This window comes from Microcaecilia unicolor, chromosome 5 (genome assembly GCF_901765095.1).
Source record: "Microcaecilia unicolor chromosome 5, aMicUni1.1, whole genome shotgun sequence".
Lineage (NCBI taxonomy): Eukaryota > Metazoa > Chordata > Amphibia > Gymnophiona > Siphonopidae > Microcaecilia > Microcaecilia unicolor.
This window is the reverse complement of record NC_044035.1, coordinates 342859727-342879751: the sequence shown is the minus strand read 5'-3', so window position 1 is coordinate 342879751 and position 20025 is coordinate 342859727. Positions and strand designations below refer to the sequence as shown.

The 20025-nt window shown below is 46.6% G+C and overlaps 1 protein-coding gene across 1 annotated transcript in view; it reads right to left on the bottom strand.

The window, feature by feature from the left end:
- Positions 1-10886, bottom strand: part of LOC115471366 (cadherin-13-like) — a 439543-nt gene extending 428657 nt beyond the window's left edge. The window contains 1 exon segment of the mRNA XM_030205063.1: positions 10646-10886. Within this exon segment, the coding sequence (XP_030060923.1) occupies positions 10646-10690 (45 nt within the window). The 5' untranslated portion in view covers positions 10691-10886.
- Positions 10887-20025: the final 9139 nt, after the last annotated feature.

The following is a 20025-nucleotide window of genomic DNA, read 5'->3' as shown; positions in this document are numbered from 1 at the left end:
TTTTCATGATGTATTGGAAGCCACATTGAGCCTGCAAAGAGGTGGGAAAATGTGGGATACAAATGCAATAAATAAATAAACATACGCATGATATTGGCAACCAAAATTGACAGTAGCTTATACATTTGCCTTCCATATCTTCCTCCCCCCAGGGAGCTGTGTATACCACATTGGCAGCATCACCAGTCCCAACCAATCAAGGCATTAGACCCTGAGTAAGGAATCAAGTTAGGTGTCTCTGCACACAGCAATGCACAATACTGCCATGAACCAAGGGGCTGACCACACACAGCTACAAGAAAACACAATAATGAAGGTGCAGCACACACACCACCGTATCAGTGACATTTACAAAGCTGCCAAGTTACCCAGTTCCAGGAGGGAGACTTTTGGCCAGTTCTGGTTTTAAACATAAATCCCTACGCACTGAGGCATTTCTGGTCCCTGATTCTAAGGCTGAAGCCGTCTACACTCGAGAAGGTTTCATTGCTTCCCTATGAAGCAGCCGCCATCTAGATACACTCAAAATACATTACTTTGTATGGTGGCAAGCTCCGCCTACTGGCTTCAGGGCAGATAATGGGCCAAGCCCGCTCCTGCCATCTCCTGTCAATTAAACCTCCTTGACTTTACCCATTGAAACCAGTGCTGCTGGTCCCATAATGCATCTGGATAGGGTTGTCAGAAATCCAGGACTACAGAATGACATGGGGACGGGGTGGGACCTGCAGTAAAAGTGGGGATGGGGACGGGGGCAGAGATTGCGGGAATGGGGCAGGGACAGATCCCACTGGGACAAGGCAGGGACGGGGACAGAGCCCACAGGGATGGGGCGGGGATAGGGACAGAGCCCATGAGGGTGGAGACAAACTTGGAAGCCTGTAAATGAACTGGACTGTTATTTATGTTTGAGTGATGCAGACAACAATATTTTGATTTTTTGGAAAAACAAGCAAACATACTGGCCATAACTAGCAAATTTTGCAGGTGGGATCATGTAGATCCTGCTACCAGCACATCTTCTAAGAAGACATCTTCTATTGCAGGAAGGACTGTGGAAGACAGGAGAGCAAGACTGAATCCTGAGACTGTTGATGAGTTCTTATTCATCCACAGATTAAAAAATCATAACAGTGCTTATAGGGCATATTTCTCCCCTCTAGGGCATACAGACCGTGTTGTATTTTGTACCCCTGGACATTTTAACAGGGTGGATTAGGAGTCCTTGGGGTAGTAGAAATCAGCTATTGTTGGGGATGGAAGGGTAGAGGGTGGTGGTGGGATGGAGGGTTATTATAGCTGCTCGCTGTTATTATTATTGTCTATTTGTAATTTATACACAATAGTTGCACAGCATATTGTTCCTTTTTATACTTTAATAAAAAGATTTAAATTTAAAACCATAATTGTTCGAGGCTTCTGCAGATAAGGACAGAGCGGGGACGGAGACAGGGCCTACGGGGATGGTGTGGGGATGGAGACAGAACCCACGGGGATGGGGCGGGGACGGGACAAATTTTGTCCCCGTGTCATTCTCTATCCAGGACTGGCCTAAAATCTCCCTTCAGACACTGGTCACTTGGAAGCTGTGCATCTAGAAGCCCAGATAGACACGAGCTAGAAAACGTGCATGACATTACAAATTTTAAAAACAAATGACTATCTGAAAGTTCTTCCCTTTGTTTGATCAAATTAACGCTGCTCACCAAAAAGCCAGAATGGGTGAACAGAGCCCCTGAGATCAAAGTGCTCCTTATTTACAACTTATATTTCTGTGATGTGAACTGTAAGCACCGTAAGTGGATTCCAGCAACTTACACAAGTTAGCAATATTCAGAAAACGCTGGTTCATTAAACAGAAAGATAAACAGTAAACAATTACTAATTTTCATTGCTTCTGTAACAGTTTATAAGCAACTTAAATGTAGCCACTTCATGTTAAGCTCTTAGGCATCTGAGAATTGGTGTGCCCCAAGGATTACATAAAATGTGCTCTACGCAAATTAGGCAAGAGAAAAATAAAAGTGTGTTGCCTCTTCACAAAACAACTAGCCACAGGGTCACCAGCGGAATCCGTCTCTAGGCACAAAGCACTGATGGGCCCTTTAAACTGCATTAAGATTTGGCAATTACCACGCAAAAATTATGGTAACTCTAAAGCTTCTACATTAACTCTTGGGGAGACGTCCAGCATCTTCCCATCCTGGCAACCCAGAGACAGTACAGATATGGCACATTAACTATATCGCCGATAACATAAATGCACTTCACACCACACATTGAGGTCAATGCTTCTCCACATGATCTGCTGTGTTAAAAGTTAGCGCACATTAAGTGACCACGTGACAATGGCAAGGCACAGTCCCCACCCCATTCTACGCTATGCAATTAGCCTGGATTCTATATATGGCGCCTTAATTTCCACGCGGAAATCGAAGCATATTTTATAACAATGCACATAACTTAAATGGTTAACTAGCTAATCAGTGCTGTTAATTGGATGTTAACAAGCAATTATTAGCACTAATTGGCATTAAGATTTAAACACACACAACTTGCTAAGCCTATCCTGTAATGTGAAGCACCTAAATTCTAAGTTGCACAGTTGAAAAGGGGGCAAAGCCATGGACAGGGCATGGGCGACTGTAAAATCTATGCGCATTGTTATAGAATACACCCGCTCTGTAGGCGTTGGGATTTACACCAAGTAAAACAGGATGTAAATGGCCATAACTACATTTTGTCATGCGGAGAGGCATTCTGTGTTATTCTGTATAGCTTGCAGAAAATTAATATTCTATAAAATTTAAGTGTACTTTACAGAATACGCTTAGGCGTCTTTTTTGTCAGTGTGGAATTTTCAGGCACCATATGTAGAATCTAGCACTTAATGTGGGAATTAGAACACGTTAAGAAGGCAATTCTATAAAAAGCAATGAAGTTAGGTGTCCAAAATCTAGGCGCTAAGCCAACATTCTAGAACAGCAAATTTGTGCGCCTAATACGTTATTACGCCTGCTTTATGGCATGTGGAAATGTGAGTACCTAAATCCAGGCAGCTAATTGATAGAATTCAATAAAGTGCAGGCTGATAGAATGCCCATGAACCCCCCCCCCCCCAATAGGAACACTCCCGTCACAGTTATGCACTATATAACTTAAGTGGCCGGTTATAGAATAGCACCTCAGTGCACTTTTAAAAAGAATTATCTTTATTGAATTTTCAAATAATATAACTCCACAAAAAAGGAAATGGGACTTGATATACCGCCGTTCTGTGGTATTTTGCAACTACATTCAAAGCGGTTTACATATATTCAGGTACTTATTTTGTACCTGGGGCAATGGAGGGTTAAGTGACTTGCCCAGAGTCACAAGGAGCTGCTGTGGGAATCAAACCCAGTTCCCCAGGATCAAAGTCCACTGCACTAACCACTAGGCTACTAAAAAAGAGAGATAAAAAGAAATCCAAAAAAAACTCATAAACCACAACAGCAGCACAGTAATAAATCCTTACAATCGACCACAAGAAAGGAAATACAGATCCAAGAAAAATAGAAATTTACCAAAAGGAAATAAAGCCATAGGTTAGACGGTGTCCCAATCAAACCTCATCCCCAACTTCTGACTAATAACTTACGTACAGGTTATACAATGATATTAACTTTTTCTATAGCTAATAAGAAATCTTCCTACTGCTTAGGATCAAAAAACTGATATTGTCTACCCTCAAGAACAACAAAGCATAAACAAGGAAATCTAAGAACAAAATTAACGCCTAGGGCTTGTAACCCAGCCCAAGGGGTGAGGAAAGCTTTACGCCTCATTTGTGTTTCTCTTGCTAAATTAGGAAAAACCCTCACTTTTGATCCCCAAAACTGTGAGTCCAAACGCCTAAAGGAAAGTTTTAATACAATATTCTGGTCTGGTTCCAAAGCAAAAAGAACCACCATCGTTGTCCTCTAGGTAACAAGTTGCAATGAGGACTCCGGAAAAGCAGTCAGATTGATCTTGTCCTCCCTAGGAGTACTAGAAGGCTCTCCCAGAGATCTTCCTGGGGCTAAGATGTTCTGTGCCCCTATTATAGGGGGTAAAGAATCACTAGCCATTCCTAGAATCTCCACCAGATATTCCTTAACCATATCTAAAGGAGCAATTAAAGGCGACTTGGTGACATTGAGCATCTCAGGCTACATCTTCTAACCTGGTTGTCCAAGTATTCCAAAGACGATGAAGGACATTCTTACCCTTCACCGAGGCTGAACTCAAACCCTCTAATGTCGGAACGTTAGAGTCCAAAGTATTCAATTTAGAGGTCTACTGAACATTGGCTTATGCCTGGGCCAGCACCGCTTCAGAAATAGTCTTAATATCTTTACAGTTCTCCATAAACAAAGTCAGATCATCAAGATCCTACCTAAACCTACACTACCCAAATTGCAAAGGCCTGAAATACAAAACAACTTACGCAGCCGGCTTCTCCTACATAAGCGCACAACTATGGAATGGGCTCCCAGAAGCTGTGAAAACAATCCACGACCACTTGAACTTCAGGAAATCACTAAAAGCCAACTTCTTCAAAAAGGCCTACCCCAATGACCCCACGTAACCCTCTTCACCTACCAACACAACATGACTATGATCGAACAGGGCAACACGCAATCTTCATCCATTCCGACCATCCACTTATACCTCATACGATCACTATACAACTTTGTATTTGTTATCCACCGACTGGGCAAACGCCTTTGACGGTACTATGTAAGCCACATTGAGCCTGCAAATAGGTGGGAAAATGCGGGGTACAAATGCAACAAATAAATAAATAAAGGTTGCAAAGAAGAATGTATATCATATGGAATATCCCATAGTGCTTCTAAAGTCACAATGGCCGGTTTTTCAAAATCCTGGATTTTAGTAGCAGGAGTGGGACAGCTTCTAGCCTGAACCAGAGCCCTTACAGTATCTGCTGGAAAATGTTTTGAAGCAGACAGCAATAAGTCTCTGCCAGGCTCTGAAGCAATCATAGCCGGGGCTGAACTCACTCTCTGCAAACTTCCGTCCACCTCCACTGAGGTATGGGAAGCAGGATCAACAGCGACAAACTCGCTCCCAGGCTGCGGGGCGGGGGGAGGGGGAGTGCTCACTCAACATGGCTTACAGAAGCCCTGTCTAAGCTGCCGGCTGACGCTGATGCAGCAACAGCCAGAGAAGGGGAGGAAGTTAGCGGAACTCCTGCAGCAACCTTGAACTGGAACAACGTTGCTTGCCTCGTCAGTGGAAGAGCGATGGGAGTCAAGGGAAACTCTCTCACCTTCCCTCTCCTCTTGCCCATAACAACTACAGGTAGAGAACCAGATGGGGTTGAAGAAGCTGATGAGAACGTAGCTCCTGGAGATACGTCTTCCCTCTACAACACCATCTTGGATCTTGCCTTGATACGCATAGGCAGCTAACTACCGTTGCCCCCCGTTTTGGTGCTTAATTACCATTAATCTCTGTTTGAGCGTCAAATGTTCGGTGTCTAATTAGTGCCAAACTTTTGGTGCACTATGTAGAATTACCCCCTAACCCCCTAATTCTATAAAAGTCGTGAAAAACTGTGTGTGCAAATTTGGACACATGTCCAATCTGCACGCATAATTTAATTAAACAACAAGCCAATTATTTTTTATTTTTGTTACATTCGTACCACGCGCTTTCCCACTCATGGCAGGCTCAATGCGGCTTACATGGGGCAATGGAGGGTTAAGTGACTTGCCCAGAGTCACAAGGAGCTGCCTGTGCCTGAAGTGGGAAGCGAACTCAGTTCCTCAGGACCAAAGTCCACCACCCTAACCACTAGGCCACTCCTCCATTGTTGCTGCTCTTTGAGATTCTACATGGAATGTTGCTATTCCACTAGCAACATTCCCACTAGCAACATTCCATGTAGAAGTCGGCCCTTGCAGAACACCAATGTGGCCGCGCAGGCTTCTGCTTCTGTGAGTTTGACGTCCTGCACGTACGTGCAGGATGTCAAACTCACAGAAACAGAAGCCTGCGCAGCCTTCTACATGGAATGTTGCTAGTGGAATAGCAACATTCCATGTAGAATCTCCAATAGCAGCAACATTCCATGTAGAATCTCCAATAGTATCTATTTTATTTTTGTTACATTTGTACCCCGCGCTTTCCCACTCATGGCAGGCTCAATGCGGCTCACATGGGGCAATGGAGGGTTAAGTGACTTGCCCAGAGTCACAAGGAGCTGCCTGTGCCTGAAGTGGGAATCAAACAGTTCCTCAGGACCAAAGTCCACCACCCTGACCACTAGGCCACTCCTCCACTCAGTGCCAATAATTGGCTTTTTATCCAGTTTATTGGATATCACTTATTGCTTATTGGAATCACTTAAGATGTACACATGCACATGATCCATGCATACATTTTACATACATCCCAAAAAAGGGGGTGCGGAAATGGGAGGGTGAAGGGCAGTTCGGGGCAGATCACGGCCTTGGTTTTGGGTTACACCTGCGACATGTAAGTTTAGGCGAGGGCATTTGCACGTTTTTGTTGGTGCGAATGGATGTGCCTAAATTTATGCACAATCCCCGGGGACTTAAGCAGTATTCTAGAAGCTGAGCTTAACTTTAGGCGTGGCTTACAGAATAGCACTTAAGCATTTTTTTTTGGCGCTGATTTTTTAGGTATGATTTATAGAATTCACTCGGAAGTGAAGCTTTTACTGTGGGTGTGCGCTAACAGTGCACATTAATTGCCAAATTAACTGCTAATGAGAGGAGTAGCCTAGTGGTTAGTACAGCGGAATTTGTGCCTGGTGACCTGGGTTCAACTCCCACTGTATATACTATGTAAACCGCTTTGAATGTAGTTGCAAAAACCTCAGAAAGGCGGTATATCAAGTCCCATTTCCCTTTCCCTATTTGAGATTCTACATGGAATGTTGCTACTATTGGAGATTCTAGATGGAATGTTGCTACTATTGAGATTCTGCGTGGAATGTTGCTATTCCACTAGCAACATTCCATGTAGAAGCCTGCCCTTTCAGATCAGCAACGCGGCCGCGCAGGCTTCTGTTTCTGTGAGTCTGACGTCCTGCACATAAGTGCAGGACGTCAGACTCACAGAAACAGAAGCCTGCACAGCCGCATTGCTAATCTGCAAGGGCAGGCTTCTACATGGACTGTTGCTAGTGGAGGAGTAGCCTAGTGGTTAGAGCAGCGGACCTTGAGCCTGGTGACCTGGGTTCAACTCCCACTGTATATACTATGTAAACCACTTTGAATGTAGTTGCAAAAACCACCGAAAAGTGGTATATCAAGCCCCATTCCCCCCCCCCCCTTAAATAACTTGCTTGTGTTTCTATGTGTAGTGAGGCAGTCACAGAGTAGTGGGAAGACTGCATGCAGGTCTTTAATGACTTGTCTTATGTTAACCAAACTATGGCACGAATCACTGGACGGCTCCAGATTTTATGTAATGGGCAGCAGGCAGTGCTAGGGAAAGTAATGGAATTTCCTGGAGATTACTCACTCAATTCTCAAAGGTCTTAGTGCAAAGCAGGAATCTGGGTAAAGTTTAACCCTGGAGCATCCCGAGCCAGAATAGCACCCTGTGTAACACACCCCTAATGCCCATGCTATGCCCACTGTGCCAAGGCCAAGCAGGGAAGGCAGTGGATGGTAAGTGATTCTTGTGTTCCCATTTCTCTTTTATCCCTGTGCAGCTATGCTGCTTGCACAGCTCATGGGATGGTTCTGGGCTAACCTTCCAAAACGAGGATCGCGTGCCATGTAGAGAAAAGCAACTGGTACGTTAATCCCTCTACACTGTCCAGCCACTATGCCAAAACGTTTATGATCTGCCAGTGAATGAACAGGGAATGGGAATCTAAAATAGACGCTTTAACTATGTCCATGCCTCAGATTGTTAAATGTCTGGGTCACCTGATAAGATGTACTTGGAAAAAAATCAAGGGTAGCTCTTGCAAATATATTCACGATAATGGTCACAGCAGCAAAACCCTATTTATACCTACTGCCAGTCGCAATGGCAACTCACAAAAATGTCTGATTCCTCTGGAAAGTGGAGCCCTTGAAGCTATAGACATCCTGTTAAGGGTCTCAGGCTATTTTCAAGCAAAATTCCTTTTTCATTTTTACACTTGGCCCCACTCTGCTTTTTCTGTTTGGCAGTCAGCAAACAGATTATGAGAAGAGGAGAGATCGCAAGGCCAGCCCAATGGATCCTAAAATGCCACAAGGGGGCGGGGGTCAACTCTGACCCCTGCCACACCCCTTTAGTGGTCTGACAGCAGGACCACCAGCAGAGAGACCACTTAAACGATGCAGAATTCAAAACCATCTTGTTGTTAGAACCGGTCCCATGGGGATGTTCTACCGTCTCACGTTGCCTTTCATTTCATAAGCCAATTATGCTGATTAAACTGCTGACCAAGTTATTTAAAAATATATGAGCTGCTGATTTAAATACTCTAATAAAAGCTGCAAAGATCTCCTACTGTATTTATGCTCATTAGTCTTCCCAACCGTTTTAGAAACACATTTCACAAAAAGCTTCATTAGAGCTTTTCTGGGCTGTGCCCCTGGGCAAACATGCCTGGCTTACAGTCTGGGTAAAAGCACTTTCTCACACGCAAACACAATTCAGAAACTGTTTTGAGGGGAACCGCACTTCTCTCAGCCCTTCCATTAAAAGTGCACCGGAGGAAGCTCGAAAAACCGTATGGAAAATTCAATAGCTAAAACGAAGGACTCTCTCGACCTTTCTGCAAAGACCGCAGCTGGTGGTAACCCGTGTCATGGCCTCCTGCTTTATAGACACGACTCCGAGCAAAATAAACACTCTTTTAATTAGGAAGGTGCTGAGGGTGATGTCAGGGACTGTGTGCGGACTTTCCCTAGATTTCTTTGGAATCCGTGCGTGGCTGCTTGAGCTTAGGTGCAAAATAGCCTCGGGGTGCAGAAAATGCTGGAGCCTCTTCCTGGCTCCCCAGGGCGCACGTTTTGCACCCCAATCTTTGCATATTTAGAAAGAGCGCGCAGTTACTTTGCACGGAATGTGACCCATGTGTCCAAGTGCTTGAGCAGCTGTGGGGAATCCTTGGGTGGAGGCTGGCTGGGTCTGACAGACTGTCCCAGCTCCTGCCAGGGCAAGGGAGTGGGCGTGAACTCGGAGCTTTCTCATCTTTGGAGCTCGTTCCTACAACTTTCCTTGGGTTCAGAACACACAGCCAAGGGCTTGTCTTCGCCCCTCGCCTAAGCCCTTCCTTGTCATCCCAGGAAAACTCAAGCTCCAGCCCTGCCCCTCCCACATTCCTCTCGCATGCCCTGAAGAGGTTGGGAGTCCCAAGCTCTCCAGTCCAGGCTCGCCCCCTTCCCGTTATCCCCTGCCACCCACCCACCCCTAGTGATCCTTGCACGGTTGCACCAGATTCTAGTACTCTTCACGCCAGGCAAAAAAAAAACATTTGCAAAAACCTGACCATTTCTCCTTAGTTCTGCTGAAGCAACCCGATGCCCAAAATAGGAAAGGAATTAGGAACTTCCAGGGCTGGGCTGGAGTTTGTTGCACGGTGCCCACCCCAGCCAGATGGGAAAACTCAGCACGAATCCAGCCTGAGCAGAGGATTTATTAGGACAAAAGGCACGCTTGTCCATTCCGTTAGAAATGGCAGGGCAGGAGGGGGAGGGGGGAGTAGAAGAGCCCCGGGCTAGGAGTGACAGGAGCAGCGGGACTCCCGGGACCCAACCTGCTTCTGGTGTCAGTGGTGCAGCAGCAGCTGAACCCGAGATGGGAGGAGGGAGGGAGGGAGGGAGAGAGATCTTCAGCCAGCTTGGAACAATAATAATCCCAGACTTCTCTGCTATCATCACAGCTTCATCTTCCACCCCGAGGAAAGCAAGCATGGAGGGCAGGGCACACTCTCTTCCCTCGGGCACCGCGAACGAAGCCAAAATAGCCCCCGGGCGCGCTGCGCCCTTCGATTTCCCGTCTCATTTTCAAAGCTCGGCGTGGAAAAAATGAAAATGAACCCCGTGCGGCGGCGCAACCTTTAGGTCACCGTTTGTCAAAACCAGTTGGCAGCATTTGACAGGAGGTGAAGCTCGGAATCGGGCTACTCTCATACCAGGGATGCCCCTACCCTCCCTCCCTCCCCCGGCCCCCGCCTGTCTCCAACTTTAAGGCAACTGCTGGAACGGGAGAGAGAGAAAGGACAGTGCAGAATGAAACCGGAGCTCTGGTCTCTGCCGGAGCAGCGGAATTGCACCAGCTCCCACGAGCCTGGGCTGGGCAGAATCAAATGGGGAGGTGGGGGGTGGGGGGGGGGGAAGGGAATCCTCATGTTTTTTTTAACATATCTCCCCCCCCCCCTTATGCACAGAAAATCCCCTAGGAAATGATTGCCCCCTGAGAGTGAATGGGGGTGGAGGGGGGGGGGGTGATCCTTCTTCCCTGGAATCGGATGCTGCCAGCGTTTTCCCCTCTTGCAAGAAGTGCTTTGCAAATCGTAAAAAAAAAAAACAAAAACCGAAAAGACCAGTGCAAAAGGCAAGCAGAGAGTAGACAGCTGCAGCCCCCCCCCCCCCTCCCCTCCCATCTCCCCCAGCTCCCTTACCTGAGCAAGGAGAAAGGCGAGGCTGAGCAGAGTTCTGTGCTCCATTTTGGCAGGCTGGAAGGGACTGGTGTGGCTTGTTCATTCATGCACTGGGCTGCACTGTGCATAGCTTCACTCTGAAGCAGCCTTTGAGAGAGGAGGTTCTGCCTTGAGAGCCAGCCAACTTCCCAAATAGATCAGCAGGCATCATCAGCAAAGCATTGGGTACAGGCTGATGACCAGAGCCAATGGCTTGGCGAGCAGCATTTCTTCACAAAGCACCCGCAGTTTGCATTGCACAGACTGGGTACCTCTTCGAAACAAGTGCCATCTCTCAGAAAAGCCTTTTCTCTCCCCCCACCCCCACCCCTTACTCTGCTTTGGATTTAATTTCTCTGCCACAGACCCTGCTTTACGGTTCCAGCAGTGTTGTGATTTGGAAGAAGTTACCAAACCAGAGCTTGGCGAATTATTCAAATTCAGATTAAAAAAAAAAAAAAAACCACTTCCCACTGTAGCTTCTTCCTACCATTTAAAGTGTCCTGGAGTGTGACAGGTCCTTGTGTGTCATTGCTTCTAAATTGGAGGGTAATTTAAAAGTCTAGTCTTGGTTTTCCGCTTGGGATATTTAGATCTGAGGACTCAGCTTTGGAAATTGGAGCTGGAGGTGAGTTACATTCAGGTACAGTAGATATTTCCTTCTTCTGGGGGGGGGGGGGTTATAATTTAATTTACTAATCCTAATTAGATTGCAAGCTTTGTCGGGCAGGGACTGTCTCTTCATGTTCAAGTGTACAGCGCTGCGTATGTCTAGTAGCGCTATAGAAATTATATAGTAGTGTTTGGCAGTGGCGTTCCGAGGGGCGCTGACACCCAGGGCGGATCGCCAATGCGCCCCGCCCCCCCAGGTGCAGCGCCCCCCCTCCGTGCAGTGCGACTCCCCCGGCGAAGGGACACCCCCCACCCCGGTGAAAGACCCCCCGGGTGCACGCCGCTGGGGGGGTGCCGCGCGCCGGTCAGCGTCGTTGGTTTCCATGCTCCCTCTGCCCCGGAACATGTACAGACAACTTCATAATTTTATTATCCAAAAATTCTATTTCTGATTCATGAATTTTAATATGTGGATCACATAATATGTGGTTAATGTGGTGAATAAAGACCTGCAAAACCTCAATAGATCCACTCCATATCATAATAACATCGTCAATAAAACATTTCCACATTACTATATGATCATTATAACAGGAAGGGTAAACATAATATAAGGTCCCTATTACTAGGCTACCTTAAGCACTTAAGTGTGCTTAACACAGCAAAAATAACCTTACATGGGACACGCTAAAGCATTCCATGTTCATTTTGGCATGTGTGTGTGCTAAGCACATTGTAATTATTATTATTTTTTGTAATTTTTTTGAGAGGTGTCAGGGCTGGAGCGTGGGCATTCCTGCCCTAACCAGTTAGCAAATCTGTATTACCGCTCATTAGCACAGGGTTAATGCAGGAGCCCTCACTGCCTCTTAAATAGGTGGCAGGGAGCTTCCAAGGTGATTTTTAAAGGGGCTGTGGACCGCTGCTAACAGCACACAGCCATAAAGTAAAAAAATAGAAAGTCTGTTCACGCTTTCCAAAAATACTAGGACTAGGGGGCATGTGATGAAGCTACAATGTAGTCAATTTAAAACGAATCAGAGAAAATCTTTCTTCACTCAACGTGTAATTAAACTCTGGAATTCGTTGCCAGAGAAATGCAAGGCGCAGTGCCTCGCAGGGTGCACGGAGCCAAATATAACATGGTGCCGTGCCCCTGATGGGCATGCGCACCAAGCCCAGGGGAGGCAAGCGAGGCGAGGGGTCAAGCCCCATCGCCAGAGGCTCCCAGCTGGGCAACAGGAGGAGCCACGGAGGGGCTTAAAAGCCCGCGCAGAAGGCCGGGTCGACCTCTTCCGGTCGCCACAGCAAGCGGATTGCAAGCAGACGGACTGCACTGACCCCCCTTACCTGTGTGCGCTACTAGCTCCGATCCCGAGACATGTGGTAAAGGTGATTAGCTTAGCGGAGTTTAAAAAAGGTTGGGACGGCTTCCTAAAGGAAAAGTCCATAGACCGTTATTAAATGGACTTGGGGAAAATCCACTATTTCTGGGATAAGCAGTATAAAATGTTTTGTACATTTTTGGGATCTTGCGGGGTATTTGTGACCTGGATTGGCCACTGTTGGAAACAGGATGCTGGGCTCGATGGACCTTTGGTCTTTCCCAGTATGGCAATACTTATGTACTTATGACCTTAGCATGCAGGAAAGACCCGCGTAAGGGCAAACTAAGGCCATTTCTTACCACAGCTTAGTAAAAAGACCCCATAATAATCTCACACAGCAGAAAATTGGATTATTTCTGAACGCATTCTTCCCACTTACCAAAGTATTTACTGCCTGATATATCAAGCTTTTATCGATCTGGAGCTTGCAAAATGTGTCAAAGTTCCAAGATTTCCCCAGAAGGAGGTCCTCAGGATTTTTCTCAGAACCCTTTCTTGAGGTGTCTGTGAATTCGCACACACGTTCAACTGCATTGGATAATAGATCTTTCTCAGTCTGGAGCTTGCAATATTTTATTCAAGTTCTGAAATGCTCCTAAACCAGAATCCTTAAGAAGCCCCAGGTCCTTCTTATTATAGAGAGTCGTTTAAAAATTTTCAAGTCAGACATCTATACCTTGGAGGAAAGGAGAAACAGGGATGACATGATGCAAACGTTCAAATATTTGAAAGGTATTAATCCGCAAACAAACCTTTTCCGGAGATGGGAAGGTGGTAGAACTAGAGGACATGAATTGAGGTTGAAGGTGGGCAAACTCAGGAGTAATGTCAGGAAGTATTTTTTCACGGAAAGGGTGGTAGATACGTGGAATGCCCTCCCGCGGGAGGTGGTGGAGATGAAAACGGTAATGGAATTCAAACATGCGTGGGATAAACACAAAGGAATCCTGTTCAGAAGGAACGGATCTATGAAATCTTAGCAGGGATTGGGTGACGATGCCAGTAATTGGTAAGCAAATCCAGTGCTGGGCAGACTACGGTTTACGCCCTGATCGTAACTGAATAGATGTGGTGGGCTGGAGTGTAAATTTTAAGGGGCTTCAGTGATAGCTTCAGAACTTTTAGTACAAGAACAGTGTTGGGCAGACTTTTACGGTCTGTGCCCTGAGAATGGCAAGGACAAATCAACCTCGGGTATACATATAAAGTATCACATAACATGTAAAATGAGTTTATCTTGTTGGGCAGTCTGGATGGACCGTACCGGTCTTTATCTGCCATCATTTACTATGTCCAAGAAAACAAAGGGGCAGACGATCTGCAAACTCCAAAGTGGAAACTGTACAAAGCAGATCGTTGATAAACCAAAATATGTTTTATTCATATAGCAAAATTAAAATATGTACACAGAAACTCATATGCATATACATATAATAGCCCGACACAGGCCGTGTTTCGCCCTACTGGGCTGCTTCAGGGGCTATATAGTGGTATTCCACCATCAAACCAGAGATTTGCAGGTAAAAGCAGGTATACAGTGAATATTCTGAAAAAACGGCTCGTCTGGAAATGCAGAAACAATTGGTTATGGACCTGAGGTCGTATGAACAGCCTCAGGTCCATAACCAATTGTTTCTGCATTTCCAGACGAGCCGTTTTTTCAGAATATTCACTGTATACCTGCTTTTACCTGTGTACATATTTTAATTTTGCTATATGAATAAAACATATTTTGGTTTATCAACGATCTGCTTTGTACAGTTTCCATCATTTACTATGTTACTAAATGTTACATACATAGGTTCAGTAATGCTCATGTGGTGTCCCACCTCCACTCCCAGGATCACTCATCTGTCACAACATCTGTTGGGAACTTCTTGGGGGTCACTCCTCAGCACCTCCTTTGTCCAGTGTGACCATTCCTCCACAACCAATCCCCAAACACTGATCTAGGATCAGAATGTTAAATGCACCACCACCATCACTATCCAGCCATCCCCACAGGCAGCTTTCTCTATTGCATTGGAAACATGTTGGCGCTGGACTTTAATTCTTGTCAGATGAAGGAAATGGAAAATAAACATCACAAAGTCTAAAATGGGAAGGAAAGAAAAGAAGGATTTCTCACTAGTGAGGTTAAAACACGAAGGCAATCTTTAAATGCATAGAGAAAAGTAAATGAGAGGTAAACATAAGGAGCCAGAAGCCTTCAGGCAATCAGTTTTCCAAGCGAACACCATAAGATGAAAAACTAGCATGAAACACTGAAAATAGCAAAAATATAAATTGTTTTAAAAGAAGATAAAAATAGCCACTTATCATAAATTCACAGGAGCACTGACAAAACCAAACTTGCTTCTTCTGCATAACGTTTTTCCTCTAGAGGTTTGGTCCTTCGCATTAAATTCCTATTAAATTTCTCACGCTCTTAATGATTTATGACAAATTGTGTCTCAACTGGCAAGAAGAAATATCCATCGTGAGAAAAGTAACTCATATTTTCAAAATATACTTCACTGGTTCAGATACGTTCATGACTTTTTGTGGAAGCAGGTGAAACCTTGGCTCTTCAACCAAGCCTTTAATGAAAGAAGCAGCTAACTAGCTAGTCGTACACATACTAACCATGGCTGCACATGCTTAGTTTAATTTAATTCCGGCATTTAAAATCCGCTTCACCATCAAGACGGAAAACAGTGTCACATTATGAACAGGTACCTTTTCTGTCCCTAGTGGGCTCACAGTCTAAGGGGTCCTTTTACTAAGGCGCACTGAAAAATGGCCTGCGCTGTTGTAGACGCATGTATTAGACACGCGCAGGTCCATCTTTCAGCGCACCTGCAAAAAAGGCCTTTCTTTTGGCCGAAAATGGACGTGTGGCAAAATTAAAATTGGCGCATGTCCATTTTGGGCCTGAGACCTTACTACCACCCATTGACTTAGTAGTAAGGTTTCACGGGTTTACTGGGCGGTAATGGTCTACATGCATAGAATGATGATTACCGCCCGGTTTCTGCCACGCAGATGCATGTAAAAATCAAAATTACCGTCCGGGCCATGTGGTAGCCGGACGGTAACTTGAATTGACATGCGTTGGGCACACGTAGGAGCCTACAAGGCTTAGTAAAAGGGCCCCTAAGTTTTCGTACATAAGGCAATGGAGGGCTGTCTTCCTTTTTTGCTATGCGATGATATCCAGATACTTTTTTGTGTCTCTGACCCTATCCTCTCACTATGCTGAATTCCTGTCTCTCTGCAGTTTTTTCCTGGCTTAAGGATAATGGCCTCTTCCTCAATGCTGCTACGTGTGAAGGTATTGTGTTTTCTAGTCCTCACTAGTCTCCCCTTCCACTGACCCCCATACGTGACTCACAGTAGCTCACCTTTAAGGACTCTGTTCGGATCTTAGGTGTTATCTTTGACTCTAAGCTCACCTTCAAGGCTCAAATTGATTCTGTTGTCCATTCTTAGTTTTTTGCCCTTCACCGTAAATTAGTGGGAAAATGTGGGATACAAATGCTACAAATAAATAAATAAATTTGTTTTATTCGTCCATTCCTCTCCCCTCACTCTATTCGTTCTCTTGTGTTAGCCATTTCTAGGATCGATTACTGCAACTCATGCTGGACTTCCTTCTTCAATCGAACATCTGCAAGTCATTCAATCCACCACTGTCAAACTCATTCACCGTGCACACTGTTTCGACCATATCACACCCCCTCCTCCGTCCAGAGCTCCAAGTCTCTGCCCACACCCGTTTCAAACTACGCACGCTTACTTACGCTCAAGTGCCATTTTTCTAACGCTCCTGCTTACCTGAACAAACTGCCCGTCTCGTAGCCTCTGCTCCTCCTCTGACAACCTCCATTGCGTGCCCTGCACCTCTCACTCTCTCGTGACACTGTTTTTAGTTACTTACGACCAGTGCGTTTTTTCTAGTGAAAAAGGTGCCGGTACTCAAATGACAGGCCACCTTTCAGGGGTGAGATGATCACTGAGAGACCCCCCCCCCCCCCACAATAGCCAGACCCCCCCTGCAACCAGTCGCAGGATCTATGACAAGGCAGAAGTTGTGTGTAAAACCTGAGCTCTTTCATTAAAACATGGGTCGATTTTAGCAGACAAGGTGCCGGTACTCAGTACCCCCAAGACCCAAGCGTTGGAATTCACTCCCGTCTGCTCTCATGTCGCTCCGTTCTTGAAATGTTCTCTTTCCTCCGACTCTTTTGTTGCTCTTTCTTCGTGATGATTGTGTCTTTGCCCTGTTCTCTCTTTCCCCTACTCTTACTACTGCCACTACTTATCATTTCTATAGCACTATTACATAGTAACATAGTAGATGACGGCAGAAAAAGACCTGCTCGGTCCATCCAGTTTGCCCAACAAGATAAACTCACATGTGCTACTTTTTGTGTATATCTTACCTTGATTTGTACCTATCCTTTTCCGGGCACAGACCATATAAGTCTGCCCAGCACTATCCCTGCCTCCCAACCACCGGCTCTGGAACAGACCGTATAAGTCTGCCCAGCACTATCCCCGCCTCCCAACCACCAGCCCTGCCTCCCACCACCGGTTCTGGCACAGACCGTATAAGTCTGCCCAGCACTATCCCCGCTGCCCAACCACCAGCCCCGGCACAGACCATATAAGTCTGCCCAGCACTATCCCCGCCTCCCACCACCGGCTCTGGCACAGACCGTATAAGTCTGCCCAGCACTATCCCCGCCTCCCAACCACCGGCTCTGGCACAGACCGTGTAAGTCTGCCCAGCACCATCTCCGCCTCCAAACCACCAGTCCCGCCTCCCACCACCAGTTCTGGCACAGACCGTATAAGTCTGCCCAGCACCATCTCCGCCTCCAAACCACCAGTCCCACCTCCCACCACCGGCTCTGGCACAGACTGTATAAGTCTGCCCAGCACCATCTCCGCCTCCAAACCACCAGTCCCGCCTCCCACCACCGGCTCTGGCACAGACCGTATAAGTCTGCCCAGCACTATCCCTGCCTCCCAACCACCGGCTCTGGCACAGACCGTATAAGTCTGCCCAGCACTATCCCTGCCTCCCACCACCGGCTCTGGCACAGACCGTATAAGTCTGCCCAGCACTATTCCCGCCTCCCAACCACTAGCCCCGCCTCCCACCACCGGTTCTGGCACAGACCGTATAAGTCTGCCCAGCACTATCCCCGCTGCCCAACCACCAGCCCCGGCACAGACCATATAAGTCTGCCCAGCACTATCCCCGCCTCCCACCACCAGCTCTGGCACAGACCGTATAAGTCTGCCCAGCACCATCTCCGCCTCCAAACCACCAGTCCCGCCTCCCACCACCGGCTCTGGCACAGACTGTATAAGTCTGCCCAGCACCATCTTCGCCTCCAAACCACCAGTCCCGCCTCCCACCACCGGTTCTGGCACAGACCGTATAAGTCTGCCCAGCACCATCTCCGCCTCCAAACCACCAGTCCCGCCTCCCACCACCGGCTCTGGCACAGACTGTATAAGTCTGCCCAGCACCATCTCCGCCTCCAAACCACCAGTCCCGCCTCACACCTCCGGCTCTGGCACAGACCGTATAAGTCTGCCCAGCACTATCCCTGCCTCCCAACCACTGGCTCTGGCACAGACCGTATAAGTCTGCCCAGCACTATCCCCGCCTCCCACCACCGGCTCTGGCACAGACCGTATAAGTCTGCCCAGCACTATCCCCGCCTCCCAACCACCAGCCCCGCCTCCCACCACCAGTTCTGGCACAGACCATATAATTCTGCCCAGCACTATCCACACCTCCAAACCACCAGTCCCGCCTCCCACCACCGGCTCTGGCACAGACCGTATAAGTCTGCCCAGCACCATCTCCGTCTCCCGCCACTGGCTTTGCCACCCAATCTCATCTAAGCTCCTTAGGATCCATTAGACATCTTCCTTGTGTCCCTCTTCCCTCCTCCATTCCCTTCCCTTTGCCCTTCCTGGCATCAGCTTTGGCTTGTATTTTTATTGTGTAAACCGCTTAGTTGCCTGTTGAGGATCAATCAAGTGTCCCCCCAAAAAGAAGTCACTTGCCCAAGGTCAAAAGGAGCTGCAGTGGAAATCAAAGCCTGGACGCCACGATCAAAGCCCACTACAATAACCATTAGGACTTACTTATGCACCCCTGCTCTGGCTGAGATTATTTTCCCAGGGGGGCCTGGAGCTGGGGGTCTGCCTTTCTTATGCTCCTGTGTGTCGGGACTAGATGATTGCATTAACGAGATAACCCGGGTCCCGGCACACAGGAGCAGCGAGAGTGACAGACTGAGGGAGGGGAAGAGGAGACATTGGAAGGTAAGGGGTGGGGAGTGGGGAGTGGAGGGCGGTGGCAGCGGCTGGCGGGGTCTGGGCTCGTCTCCGTCTCTCGGCGGCCCTGCATTTTCCTGCACCTTTTCTGACTTCATGTACAATTTTTCCTTAAGTTGGTGCCTTTATTTCTAGCTAATCTTATCTGTTTATATGTTCCACCTCCGCTTACACCTTATGCAGACTATTGAGATGTTTAATGTGTATTGTGTTGACATGATACATGGAGGGGCATATTCGTATGGCGCCGGCCAAATAGATGGTCGGCCATCTATTTGGCCGGCGCTGCAAAAGGCGGTCCCGAACCGTATTATCGAAAAAGATGGCCGGCCATCTTTCGTTTCGATAATACGATTTGTGTCGGAAGATGGCCAGCGATCTCCTTCGAAAATGGGCTGGATGGTATACTACACGTCATAATGTGAAATATTTTTTTTACAGCTGTAATGGCCTATCTCCAGCTTATTCTTGCTATAAACCACCTTGGGTGAATTATTCAAACAGGAGGTAAATAAATCCTATTAAAAGCCAGCAAAAAAAAAAAAGTAGTAAGTGATTTTGTACCTTTTTATTTGTCTAACTTAATACATCTGTCACAAATAGTCAAACGCTTTGTGGTCTGTTCACTAAAGTGATTTACTGTGCCCAATAAACATTATTGTTTTCAGTAAACTCTTAATTTTATAAAGGCATTCTTGCATCTATGTAGGGATCCATATTTTATTTTATATCTACCTCAAGCCTTTAGTTGAGCTGCTTCTGTCGATGGATACAAAATTCTACATCTACGTCAATGATGTACAACTATTCATATCCACTGAACCAAATCTATCCACAGCTTTGAGTAAACTGACTCTCTGTCTAACAGCAGAGCAGGAATGGGCAAAAAACAGCAAACTCTGTCTCAACCCAAGCAAAATACTACTACTACTACTACTACTACTATTTAACATTTCTAAAGCGCTACCAGGGTTACGCAGCGCTGTACAATTCAAACATAGAAGGACAGTCCCTGCTCAA